The 12,500-nt window shown below is 46.4% G+C and overlaps 2 protein-coding genes across 3 annotated transcripts in view; one reads left to right on the plus strand and one right to left on the minus strand.

Annotated features, from left to right (window-relative positions):
* st6galnac (ST6 (alpha-N-acetyl-neuraminyl-2,3-beta-galactosyl-1,3)-N-acetylgalactosaminide alpha-2,6-sialyltransferase) overlaps nucleotides 1-4,359 on the plus strand; it is an 18,797-nt gene extending 14,438 nt beyond the window's left edge. For both annotated transcript variants that reach the window (XM_061232296.1, XM_061232297.1), the window contains exons 9-10: nucleotides 254-353; nucleotides 2,559-4,359. In XM_061232296.1, the coding sequence (XP_061088280.1) occupies nucleotides 254-353; nucleotides 2,559-2,729 (271 nt within the window). In that variant the 3' untranslated portion in view covers nucleotides 2,730-4,359. The remainder of the gene's footprint in view (nucleotides 1-253; nucleotides 354-2,558) is intronic.
* A 1,106-nt stretch (nucleotides 4,360-5,465) lies between these two features.
* LOC133122702 (parvalbumin-like EF-hand-containing protein) overlaps nucleotides 5,466-12,500 on the minus strand; it is a 10,271-nt gene continuing 3,236 nt past the window's right edge. The window contains exons 2-5 of the mRNA XM_061232813.1: nucleotides 8,056-8,177; nucleotides 6,923-7,058; nucleotides 6,443-6,558; nucleotides 5,466-5,563 (exon numbers count right to left, since the gene is read on the minus strand). Of these exons, the coding sequence (XP_061088797.1) occupies nucleotides 5,520-5,563; nucleotides 6,443-6,558; nucleotides 6,923-7,058; nucleotides 8,056-8,161 (402 nt within the window). The 5' untranslated portion in view covers nucleotides 8,162-8,177 and the 3' untranslated portion in view covers nucleotides 5,466-5,519. The remainder of the gene's footprint in view (nucleotides 5,564-6,442; nucleotides 6,559-6,922; nucleotides 7,059-8,055; nucleotides 8,178-12,500) is intronic.

The raw sequence follows: 12,500 nt of genomic DNA on the forward strand, positions 1-12,500 counted from the left end.
TCACCCTTACTGCCTGACCTCACTTCCTGTCCCATCACTCTCTCTGACTGACCTCACTTCCTGTACCATCACTCTCTCTGACTGACCTCACTTCCTGTACCATCACTCTCACTTCTTGAGCTACAATAGGGGGCGGAGCTTGTGGGGGTGGTCGGTATATTTGAAATGAGTTACAGTTTAGTAAATATGAATGCTTTTATTTCAGTTGTAATAAAATGAGTTAAAGTTCCATAAATATTTTATTTCATTTCAGGTTTCTGCGATCCTCAGTTCTGAAGACCCAGTACAGAGATATATACCGCCCATCAACTGGAGCTGTCATGCTATTGGCTGCCCTGCACACATGTGACCAGGTAAGAAACATGTGTGCTGTTATCTTCATAGTCCATATGAGTATGTCTGTAAATCACAGACACACACACACTCATGCATACTCAGTACTTAGCACCCACCCACCCTTGCACACAAACCCTCACATGCACACACTCCCTTACACTGCTTATATTTAACCACACAAACCCTCACATGCACACACTCCCTTACACTGCTTATATTTAACCACACAAACACACACAAACACACACACACACACACACACACACTCCTTACACTGCTTGTATTTAACCACACAAACACACACACACACACACACTCCTTACACTACTTATATTTAACCACACAAACACACACACACACACACACACACTCCTTACACTGCTTGTATTTAACCACACAAACACACACACACTCCTTACACTGCTTGTATTTAACCACACAAACACACACACACACACACACTCCTTACACTACTTATATTTAACCACACAAACACACACACACACACACACACACACTCCTTACACTGCTTATATTTAACCACACAAACCCTTACACGCACACACACTCACTCACTCACACACACACACGCACACATACTCATTCACTCACACACACACACACGCACACACACACACACGCGCACACACTCCTTACACTGCTCATATTAAACTCTATCCACTTCTTCCCCTTGTGGTTGAGTCGTTGACGCCTCAAATTATTCTTCCATTTATACTTATATCATAAAAAAACTGTGACTTTATACAACCGCAAAACGGCAATGGCAGATTTTTAAAAAGACTCTTCACTTGCGAGAACAGCAGTTTAGATCCTTATCAGCCTCTTATTTACAAAGCAGGGAAATAAAACACCAGAGTCCCCCATGCCACACTCACGGTTTACAATTCTGACCTTTAAGTTTGTTTTGCAAAATATTTGATACAAACATGTATCTATATTTTTGCCAGGACTATACCTCAGCAATTGCCATCTTGAACTACTTCTTATTATTGCTTAAATACATTGCTTGGTCATTTCAGTACCAAACTAATATAAAACCTGGCAAGCTTCCTGAAGAGAAGGATATCTTGTTTGTTTCATTTCAAATCCATTGTGGTGGTGTATAGAGCCAAAAAGAGGAGAATTGTGTCGATGTCCCAATATGTATAGACCTGACTGTATGTGAAAAAGATTTTTTGTATTTGGAAATATTTGGGGACACTTGAGGACATCTAGGTGCAGTTTTGGGAAAACAGATTTGGAATGCCTGTTAATATCTTTACCATATTTTATATACAAATTTGTGCACAAATATAAAGTTATTCTGGATTGGTCCTTGATTTAGAAATTGAGATATTCAATGATAAAAACATAAGGCGTTTTTTATTTTATGTTAGTGTATCTTTTGTGTATGCTGTACATACATGCTCTGACATACATTTGTTCTCTCTCAAATCTCTGAATGGTACAAGCATCTTTTTTAAGTTAAGTCTTCAACCATTTGTGTGCAAAAAATAGTGTTTGAGATATTGACACTTTTATAGGACTAGTACAAAATAGGTGAAAATTTCCCTCTTGGGAAAGGGTTAAATAGCTGGATATTTGCTGAAGCAGCGGCTGTGCTAGGAATTAAACCTGCTATCTCCACAACCCAGATGCATGTCCAACTGTAGCAAAGTCCCTATGGATAAGAACACATTGTGCTGCACTGTGTTCACCAGAAACCCCTGCATTAGTGTGGACGCAAACACATACACACACACACCCTCTCACACTCACACACACACACACACACTCACACACACTCTCTCTCTCACACGCACGCACACACACACTCTCTCTCTTTCTCACACTCACACACACTCTCTCTCTCACACACACACTCTCTCTCTCTTTCTCACACACACACATACTCTCTCTCTCACACGCACACACACTCTCTCTCTCTTTCTCACACACACACATACTCTCTCTCTCACACGCACACACACATACTCTCTCTTACACACACACTCACACACACTCTCTCTCACACACACACTCACACACACACTCTCTCTCTCACACACACACTCACACACACACTCTCTCTCACACACACACACTCACATACACTCTCTCTCACACACACACATACACACACACACTCACACACACACTCTCGCTCACACACACACCCTCGCACACACACACACTCACACACACTGTGCTCTGTGCTCCAGGTCAGTGCTTATGGCTTTATGACACCGGACTACAGGAAGTATTCAGACCATTACTATGACAACCAGTTCCGGCCTGTGGGGTTCTTCATCAACCATGACCTGCGCCTGGAGATGTCGCTATGGCAACAGCTGCACCAGGCTGGCCTCATCCGCCTGTACATGCGCCCGTGAGGCTGCCGCTATGTCGCCATGGAAACGACCCCCGCCTCCCGCCCCCCCCCCAAACCTTCTCCTTTTTTATTCCGAATATTTCACCTTACACTACTGTATGTCTATTTTTGTATTTTTATGAGCTGGCTCTAGCAATAAGAAGAGGTGATTATTTGCACTGTAAACAAACCCCCCCAACCTGACATTACCAGCACACTGCACGTGGAAACACTCTGGAAGAACGGACCTCATTCTGAGCACTTTCTGCATCTTGCACTTCCTGTATTGCCAGAAATCTGCCACATTCCAAACAATGAAACTACTTTTCCCAGCATGCCACAGCATTGACTCATATGGCAGTACCTGGGAGAGAGTGTAGTTCACCTCATACTGTATATGTGCATACTACTGCGTATTCAGATCTGTGCACACGATGGTTATTATGTCATTAATATCGTGGCATGAGTCACTGATGCCTGAGTGGGAGGAGCTGCCTTGCACCAGTCACAGGAACTTCCTGTCTACAGCTGACTGTGCAGATCAGTGATGCACACACCCATTTTTGTGGTCTGTCTCTTTTCCATATGTGCCCCGAAGGAACACGTCTGCAAATGGGTGTTGTTTCTGAAAAGATCCCCTGATGTTCTGTTCTGTCACCGTGCAACTAATGGACAGACAGATGCTGTGACAGGAGAGATGGTCAGACACACACACACTCACACACACACACACACACACTCACGCACACACACACACACACACTCACACACACACACACACACACACTCACGCACACACACACACACTCACACACACACACACTCACGCACACACACACACTCACACACACACACTCATGCACGCACGCACGCACGCACACACGCACGCACACACATACACACACACACACATACACACACACACAGACACACACAGACAGACACACACACACACATACACTCACCCACACACACACACACACACACACACACACTCACACACACACACACTCACGCACACACACACACACTCACACACACACACTCATGCACGCACGCACACACGCACGCACACACACATACACATACACACACACACACATACACACACACACACACATACACTCACCCACACTCACACACACACTCACACACACCCACACACAGGTTGTGTCTCTGGGATTGGAATGGTTTGCTTGCAGTCTCCTGTGTATAGAGACCACTTGCCTAATTTTTTGACGAAAAAAAAAGCTTTATTGTTTGTATAAACTAAACAAGTTAAATTTTCAGAACAACATTTAAATTCAACGGGAGTCACTCCTTGCAGTGCTGCTGGGGGTGGGATTTCTAATGCCAAATATTTAACAACACAACTGATAAACAGGAGGAAAAATCTTTTGTGAATGTGATTGTAACTGTAGAGTCCTTGTGATTGTGTTGCCCAATCTCTAGCTGTCGTGGCTGGGTATTTTATAACATGCACAGTGCACACATTCAGAGAGAACATTCTGTGGAACTCCCCATATGGACAAAGGGGTGTGGCTCCAATGTTATTTGTGGGTGTGGCTTCCTCAGTGCCTTGTCTGTGTGAAGTGCATTACAAGATGTTCTTTGTAGAACTTGCAATATGAATAAAATTCAATTTGATTTGATATTTGAAATGTATTTTTCGAATGAACCAAAGCTTTCCAGAACCAAATGATAGCCACACCCCCTCCTGACATGTCCTTTCGCAGACCTATCATTTTCCCACAGACCTGTCTGTCACTTTCCCACAGACCTGCCTTGTAATGGCGCAGTGTTTGTGCAGTGCTTTGTGTTTGTACAGTGTTTCTGCAGTGCCTTATAATGGTGCAGTGTTTGTGCAGTGCTTTGTGTTTGTGCAGTGCCTTGTAATGGTGCATTGTTTGTGCAGTGCTTTGTGTTTGTGCAGTTCGATGTGTTTTTGCTGCGCTTTGTGTTTGTGTAGTGCCTTGTGTTTGTGCAGTGCTTTGTGTTTGTGCAGTGCCTTGTAGTGGTGCAGTGTTTATACAGTGCCCTGTGTTTGTACAGTGTTTGTGCAGTGCGATGTGTTTGTGCAGTGCCTTATAATGGTGCAGTGTTTGTGCAGTGCTTTGTGTTTGTACAGTGTTTCTGCAGTGCCTTGTAATGGTGTAGTGTTCGTGCAGTGCCTTGTAATGGTGCAGTGTTTGTGCAGTGCTTTGTGTTTGTGCAGTGCGATGTGTTTGTGCAGTGCCTTGTAATGGTGCAGTGTTTGTGCAGTGCTTTGTGTTTGTGCAGTGTTTGTGCAGTGCTTTGTGTTTATGCAGTGCGATGTGTTTGTGCAGTGCCTTGTAATGGTGCAGTGTTTGTGCAGTGCTTTGTGTTTGTACAGTGTTTGTGCAGTGCTTTGTGTTTGTGCACTGTGTTCAGCATCTGTGGCACATTTCCCCTGTATTTTGCTTCCAGTGATCTGACAGGCAGGTGTTATTTTTGGAGAGTAAAGTGACAAATGGGGATATTAAATAAATGAAAGTTGTCATAAAAGGAAAACACACATTTCCAGCCCCAGCCCAGGCCTCTTACACTCACAGCAGGCCAAGCTGACAGGATGCTCACATGCACACTGAATCATACACTTCCTGTTTCCTGTTTCCTGCACTCTCTCAACTGACTAACTGCTGATCTGCTAGTTACACTGGAACGAGCGTGACCCCCCACCTCCCCATCAGTCCCCCCACCTCCGCTCACAGCCTCCCCTCCCCGCCCCCCCTGCCCCCCCGAGACCCACGCTGGGCCGCAGGACCGGACCTCAGGCCTCGGCCCCGGGACACTACTTTCTGGGCTTCTTCTCCAGTTGGACCAGGTCAGAGAATTCTGAGAGAGAGAGAGAGAGAGAGAGAGAGAGAGAGAGGGAGATAAAGGAGAAATTCCATTGTTTTAATCTTGTATACATACAAATTCAAGTGTGTAATAATATTTGTAATAATGGGGATAAGAAGGTTGTCACCGTCTGTTAAACCAACTGAATCAATTACAGGAGTTTACAACAAATTACCCAGAACAAATTGCAGAAGTTTTCTTCCTTTGAGTGTGTATTTCAAAAAGCCAAGCTGATTTAAAAGGCCAGAGAGTGACCCCTGCTGGCTCTACTGTGTATCTGCAGCATATAGACCCCTGGTGGCTGTACTGTGTAAACGCTGTGTGTGTAAGTGTGTGTGGTATGTATAAGTGCTGTGTGCTGTGTGTGTAAGCGTTTGTGTGCTGTGTGTAAGCGCTGTGTGCTGTGTGTGTAAGCGTGTGTGTGCTGTGTGTAAGCGCTGTGTGTGGTGTGTGTAAGCGCGTGTGCTGTATGTAAGCGTGTGTGTGTAAGCGTGTGTGCTGTATGTAAGCATGTGTGTGTAAGCGTGTGTGCTGTATGTAAGTGTGTGTGCGTAAGCATGTGTGCTGTATGTAAGCATGTGTGTGTAAGCATGTGTGGTGTGTGTAAGCACTGTGTGTGTAAGCACTGTGTGTGTAAGCGTGTGTGTAAGCGTGTGTAAGCATGTGTGTGCTGTGTGTGTGCTGTGTGTGGTGTGTGTAAGCACTGTGTGTGTAAGCGTGTGTGCTGTGTGTAAGCGCTGTGTGTGTAAGCGTGTGTGTAAGCGTGTGTAAGCATGTGTGTGCTGTGCGTGTGCTGTGTGTGTGCTGTGTGTAAGCGCTGTGGGTGTAAGCGTGTGTGCTGTGTGTAAGCGCTGTGTGTGGTGTCTCTCTCACCTCTGAAATCGATCCTCCCATCCCCATCTGTGTCAGCGGCCTGGATCACAGCCTCTGCCTCCTCGTCGGACAGCGGGACGATGGGCACGGAGCCCGGGACAGTGGACAGGATGTACCTGTGCAACAGGTAACAGGTTTTTACATGGACGAATTACATCAGATTAACCTTTTCAAAATGTACCTGTGTTTGAGCTGTGCTACCTGTGTGTTACCTGTGTTTGAGCTGTGCTACCTGTGTGTTACCTGTGTTTGAGCTGTGCTACCTGTGTATTACCTGTGTTTGAGCTGTGCTACCTGTGTGTTACCTGTGTTTGAGCTGTGCTACCTGTATGTTACCTGTGTTTGAGCTGTGCTACCTGTGTGTTACCTGTGTTTGAGCTGTGCTACCTGTGTGTTACCTGTGTTTGAGCTGTGCTACCTGTGTGTTACCTGTGCCTGGCTGGTGTGGCACCTGTGCAGAGTCCTGTGGAGGCTCCTTACTTGATCTCGTTCCACTCGATGTAGCCACTGCTGTCCTTGTCCAGGAGCTGGAAGGCCTTCTTGATCACTTCCTCCTTCTGGTCAGAAGTCTTGAACTGCTGCATGTACTCAAAGAACTTTGAGTAGTTGAAGGTCCCTGGAAAGAGAGTGATTGGCTGTTCTGTGTCTAAGCCTCGCCCCATCCCCAATCCCCCCCAGTGCTGTGGTGAGGTTATTTTTGATTCCCAGGTGGAACACTATTGCTGTAAGCTTGGAGCTTTTACACGAAAGGTAGTGGAGCGGCTTTGGCTCAGGTAAGAGCAGTCTTGTGGCAGTCTGAGGATTGCCTGGAGTGTAGTGGATAAGGTACATGATTGGGGCAGCCTGTAGTGTAGTGGATAAGGTACATGACTGGGGAAGCCTGTAGTGTAGTGGATAAGGTACATGACTGGGGCAGCCTGTAGTGTAGTGGAAAAGGTACATGACTGGGGCAGCCTGTAGTGTAGTTGAAAAGGTACATGACTGGGGCAGCCTGTAGCGTAGTGGCTAAGGTACATGACTGGGGCAGCCTGTAGCGTAGTGGCTAAGATACATGACTGGGGCAGCCTGTAGCCTAGTGGCTAAGGTACATGACTGGGGCAGCCTGTAGTGTAGTGGCTAAGGTACATGACTGGGGCAGCCTGTAGCCTAGTGGCTAAGGTACATGACTGTGGCAGCCTGTAGTGTAGTGGCTAAGGTTCATGACTGGGGCAGCCTGTAGTGTAGTGGCTAAGGTTCATGACTGGGACCCGAAGGTCGATGGTTCCATCCTCGGTGCAGCCACAATAAGATCTGCACAGCCATTGGGCCCTTGAGTAAGGCCCTTAACCCTGCATTGCTCCAGGGGAGGATTGTCTCCAGTTTAGTCTAAATCAACTGCAAGTCACTTTGTATAAAAGCATCAGCCAAATAACATGTAATGTATTTGATCCTGCCCTGGGTGTGTCGAAGTGTCCCTGAGCAAGGCACCTAACCCCTGGTGGGAACTGCCCCTTAGAGCCCCAGAATCGCCCCTTAGAGCCCCAGAACTGCCCCTTAGAGCCCCAGAACTGCCCCTTAGAACCCCAGAACTGCCCCTTAGAACCCCAGAACCACCCCTTGGGTCCCCAGGTTACCTTGCAGCCTCATCTCACGCGGAAGCCTGTCGATGTCGAGGTCGCTAAGATTCGCCCCCATCGCCATGGCAACCTTCTTCACCTGTACGTTGAAGTCGTCAGCCATGTTGTGTTTCTGTGTGCTGGAGGGAGCAGAACAGACCACAGAGTTACTGACCATGGCATTGCTCCCATGTACTGACATCCAGAGCTCTGTTTCTTTTTGGGCGGCCTGTAGCGTGGTGGTTAATGTACATGACTGGGACACACACGGTCAGTGGTTCGATCCCCGGTGTAGCCACAATAAGATCCGCACAGCCGTTAGGCCCTTGAGCAAGGCCCTTAACCTGCATTGCTCCAGGGGAGGATTGTCTCCTGCTTAGTCTAATCAACTGTACATCACTCTGGATAAGAGTGTCTGCCAAATGCCGGAAATGTTTTGACTCTTCACATATCCTCATTTCTTTCACGCAAATTATTGTTGCATTAATATTTATGTAATACAAAAACTGCAACATAATAAAACTGCAAAATGGCAATGCCAGATTGTTAAGAAGACTCTCCGCTAGTGAGAACAGCAGTTCATAAATAGATGCTTATTAGCCTCTTATTTGCAAAGCAGGGCAATAAAATTCCAGAAAGCATTAGGGTGAGTAATTCTTTTTGGAGAGCTTTTTGGACACTTTGGACATGCTTTAAATGGTAAATGGTTGGCTTTATATATGGCCTTTGTTCAAAGGTTAGGTGTCGTGTTCTGGGACACTTTGACTCACCCAGAGCGGGATCAAACCTGCTCTTACCACCTGAGCTAATGTTTATAAAGACATACTCATATATGTGAATAAAACACATGTTAAGGTTAATTTTCTTCATATTTTGTATTTTTAAAAAAGAAGCTTTTCTGCTAATTCATACTTCTGGACAAATAACAGGCAGACGTTTGGTATTTGGAGAGATTTTGGGACACCTGAGGACATCTGGGTGCAGTTTTGGGAACACTCATGTGGAATTTGAATGCCTGTCGATATCTTTACCATATTTTGTAAAGTTAAGTTAAACTATGAAAACATTAGGCGTTTTTATTTTTTATTTTTATATTTTAGTGTAGTCTAGCCTTTTTTGCACACTGTATTGTTCTGTCTCAAATTTCTGAATGTTACAAGCCTCTTCTTCAATGTAAGTCTTCACAGGCATTTGTGTGCAGCAAATTGTTTTTGAGATACTGACACTTTTATAAGAGTAGTACAAAATGGGTGGAAATTGCCCTTTAGGGGGGCAAAGTGGAAAACTTTCACCTTTCAAGACAGCACAGAATAAAAAGTTGATTAAAAAGTTTTAAAGGTCCATATGTAATATACTTACATGGCATTCATTTCTGGTATATCCAATACTTGCACCTTAATTGTTATTTTGTCCATATAAATGTTTGTTTGCAAGATGTAGCTTATTCTGAGCTCTGACACCATTTTGATCTCATTCCTTGCTGAGAAATTCCAGAGAGGAAAAGCTGGGCTCAGCTAGACTGGGCTCAGATTAGTTCCTGGCAGTTCGCTGGTTTTGGTTGTCTGGTTGAGCAGTGGTTGGTGTCAATCGTGTAGCAGGGCAAATTAGACCTGTCTCTTAGCTTTTAAATTAATCTGTCTTTATGGGTTTTTTATCTAAACGGCCGCATTTCTGCATGTCACACTGCTGAATCAGACACTGAAGCAGACCAATGGCATTCTCAGCTCAAAGCAGCTCCTTCATATCTTAAATAAATGTGATCAGTCTTATGAATAGTAGCACATTCCGAGTTAGCAGACATGTTTTGTTGCTTTGGTGCCAAATCCTGACCGCTGCCGCCTTCTTACCACTCTTCTTTTATTCAAACCTAAGCAGCCATGTTCCCCGCACACTGGCTGTTCATGTAGAAATCATCATGTTCCCTGCACACTGGCTGTTCATGTGGAAATCACCATGTTCCCCACACACTGGCTGTTCATGTAGAAATCATCATGTTCCCTGCACACTGGTTGTTCATGTAGAAATCACCATGTTCCCCGCACACTGGCTGTTCATGTAGAAATCACCATGTTCCCCACACACTGGCTGTTCATGTAGAAATCACCATGTTCCCCGCACACTGGCTGTTCATGTAGAAATCACCATGTTCCCCACACACTGGCTGTTCATGTAGAAATCACCATGTTCCCTGCACACTGGCTGTTCATGTGGAAATCACCATGTTCCCTGCACACTGGCTGTTCATGTGGAAATCACCATGTTCCCCACACACTGGCTGTTCATGTAGAAATCACCATGTTCCCCGCACACTGGCTGTTCATGTAGAAATCACCATGTTCCCCGCACACTGGCTGTTCATGTGGAAATTACCATGTTCCCCACACACTGGCTGTTCATGTAGAAATCACCATGTTCCCCGCACACTGGCTGTTCATGTGGAAATCACCATGTTCCCCGCACACTGGCTGTTCATGTGGAAATCACCATGTTCCCTGCACACTGGTTGTTCATGTAGAAATCACCATGTTCCCCGCACACTGGCTGTTCATGTGGAAATCACCATGTTCCCCGCACACTGGCTGTTCATGTGGAAATCACCATGTTCCCCGCACACTGGCTGTTCATGTGGAAATCACCATGTTCCCCGCACACTGGCTGCTCATGTGGAAATCACCATGTTCCCCGCACACTGGCTGTTCATGTAGAAATCACCATGTTCCCTGCACACTGGCTGTTCATGTAGAAATCACCATGTTCCCTGCACACTGGCTGTTGATGTGGAAATCACCATGTTCCCCGCACACTGGCTGCTCATGTAGAAATCACCATGTTCCCCGCACACTGGCTGTTCATGTAGAAATCACCATGTTCCCCGCACACTGGCTGTTCATGTAGAAATCACCATGTTCCCCGCACACTGGCTGTTCATGTAGAAATCACCATGTTCCCTGCACACTGGCTGTTCATGTGGAAATCACCATGTTCCCCGCACACTGGCTGCTCATGTAGAAATCACCATGTTCCCCACACACTGGCTGTTCATGTGGAAATCACCATGTTCCCTGCACACTGGCTGTTCATGTGGAAATCACCATGTTCCCCGCACACTGGCTGTTCATGTAGAAATCACCATGTTCCCCGCACACTGGCTGTTCATGTAGAAATCACCATGTTCCCCGCACACTGGCTGCTCATGTAGAAATCACCATGTTCCCTGCACACTGGCTGTTCATGTGGAAATCACCATGTTCCCCGCACACTGGCTGTTCATGTAGAAATCACCATGTTCCCCGCACACTGGCTGTTCATGTAGAAATCACCATGTTCCCCACACACTGGCTGCTCATGTAGAAATCACCATGTTCCCTGCACACTGGCTGTTCATGTAGAAATCACCATGTTCCCTGCACACTGGCAGTTCATGTGGAAGTCTTTCCTGAGTCACTGGCTACATCAAGGTGTTGACTAATCAGAAACCATTGCTAGGTAAGCTAAACTAGCTTGAAAAAAAGGTAATTCAAAGACTTTATTTGAAGTCTTTGTATAACAGTCGTTTGTTGTCTTTAAAAAGAGATAATATAATAAAAAAACATATACTTTTTTTTTAACATAGTTACTATATTTGTCATTATTTCATGACATTAAACATTTTTGGTCACAGTCGTAGAGGAGACAAATTCTATGTGTAGCTCATGCTTCTTGTTCATGTTCCAGTGATATCCCAGCCTCCAAGTATGATGGCAAAAGCTCAGTTGGTTGCTAGTGCCACTGATATCCACACAAAGCTAAAGGAACACTGACTGTGGCCCCCCAAGACTGGGGCATCAAAACATCAAAACAGAGATGCCCCCCCCCCACCCCCCAGGCACACGCTGTGCATCATGGAACTGTGCTGGGATTCATATGATCCTGCTCACCATGACAACGCTTCAGCAGTGCATGTGCCAGAAGGAGGCTTTAACCTCTGACCCCTGACCCCTGCAGAATGCTGGTGTTGCTCAGAGTTCGGCTCGCCTTACCCCCGGAGGGGGAGGCTATTCGTGGAGAGGAGGGTGTTGTGATAACTCAGGGAAACATCATCGGCCTGCATGCGTGGGGACCTCCTGGGACAGGCTGCTGCCCCCATCCCCCTAAAACATGGCCGAGACTGCCAGGGCTTCCCGTGGGTCCTGTCCTAACCCTGGGTCCAGACCTCCCCAGAACCACCCCCACCGGACCCTCACATCCACAGAACCACCCCCGCTGGACCCTCACATCCACAGAACCACCCCCGGTGGACCACCCCGGACCCTCACATCCACAGAACCACCCCCGCTGGACCCTCACATCCACAGAACCACCCCCGCTGGACCCTCACATCCACAGAACCACCCCCGGTGGACCACACCGGACCCTCACAGTGTCCATCGTGAGGCGTGCAGTGCCCTGAGGGGTCAGATCCACGAGTGACCAAACCGCCAGAA

The sequence above is a fragment of the Conger conger genome, chromosome 2 (genome assembly GCF_963514075.1).
Source record: "Conger conger chromosome 2, fConCon1.1, whole genome shotgun sequence".
NCBI classification, from domain to species: domain Eukaryota; kingdom Metazoa; phylum Chordata; class Actinopteri; order Anguilliformes; family Congridae; genus Conger; species Conger conger.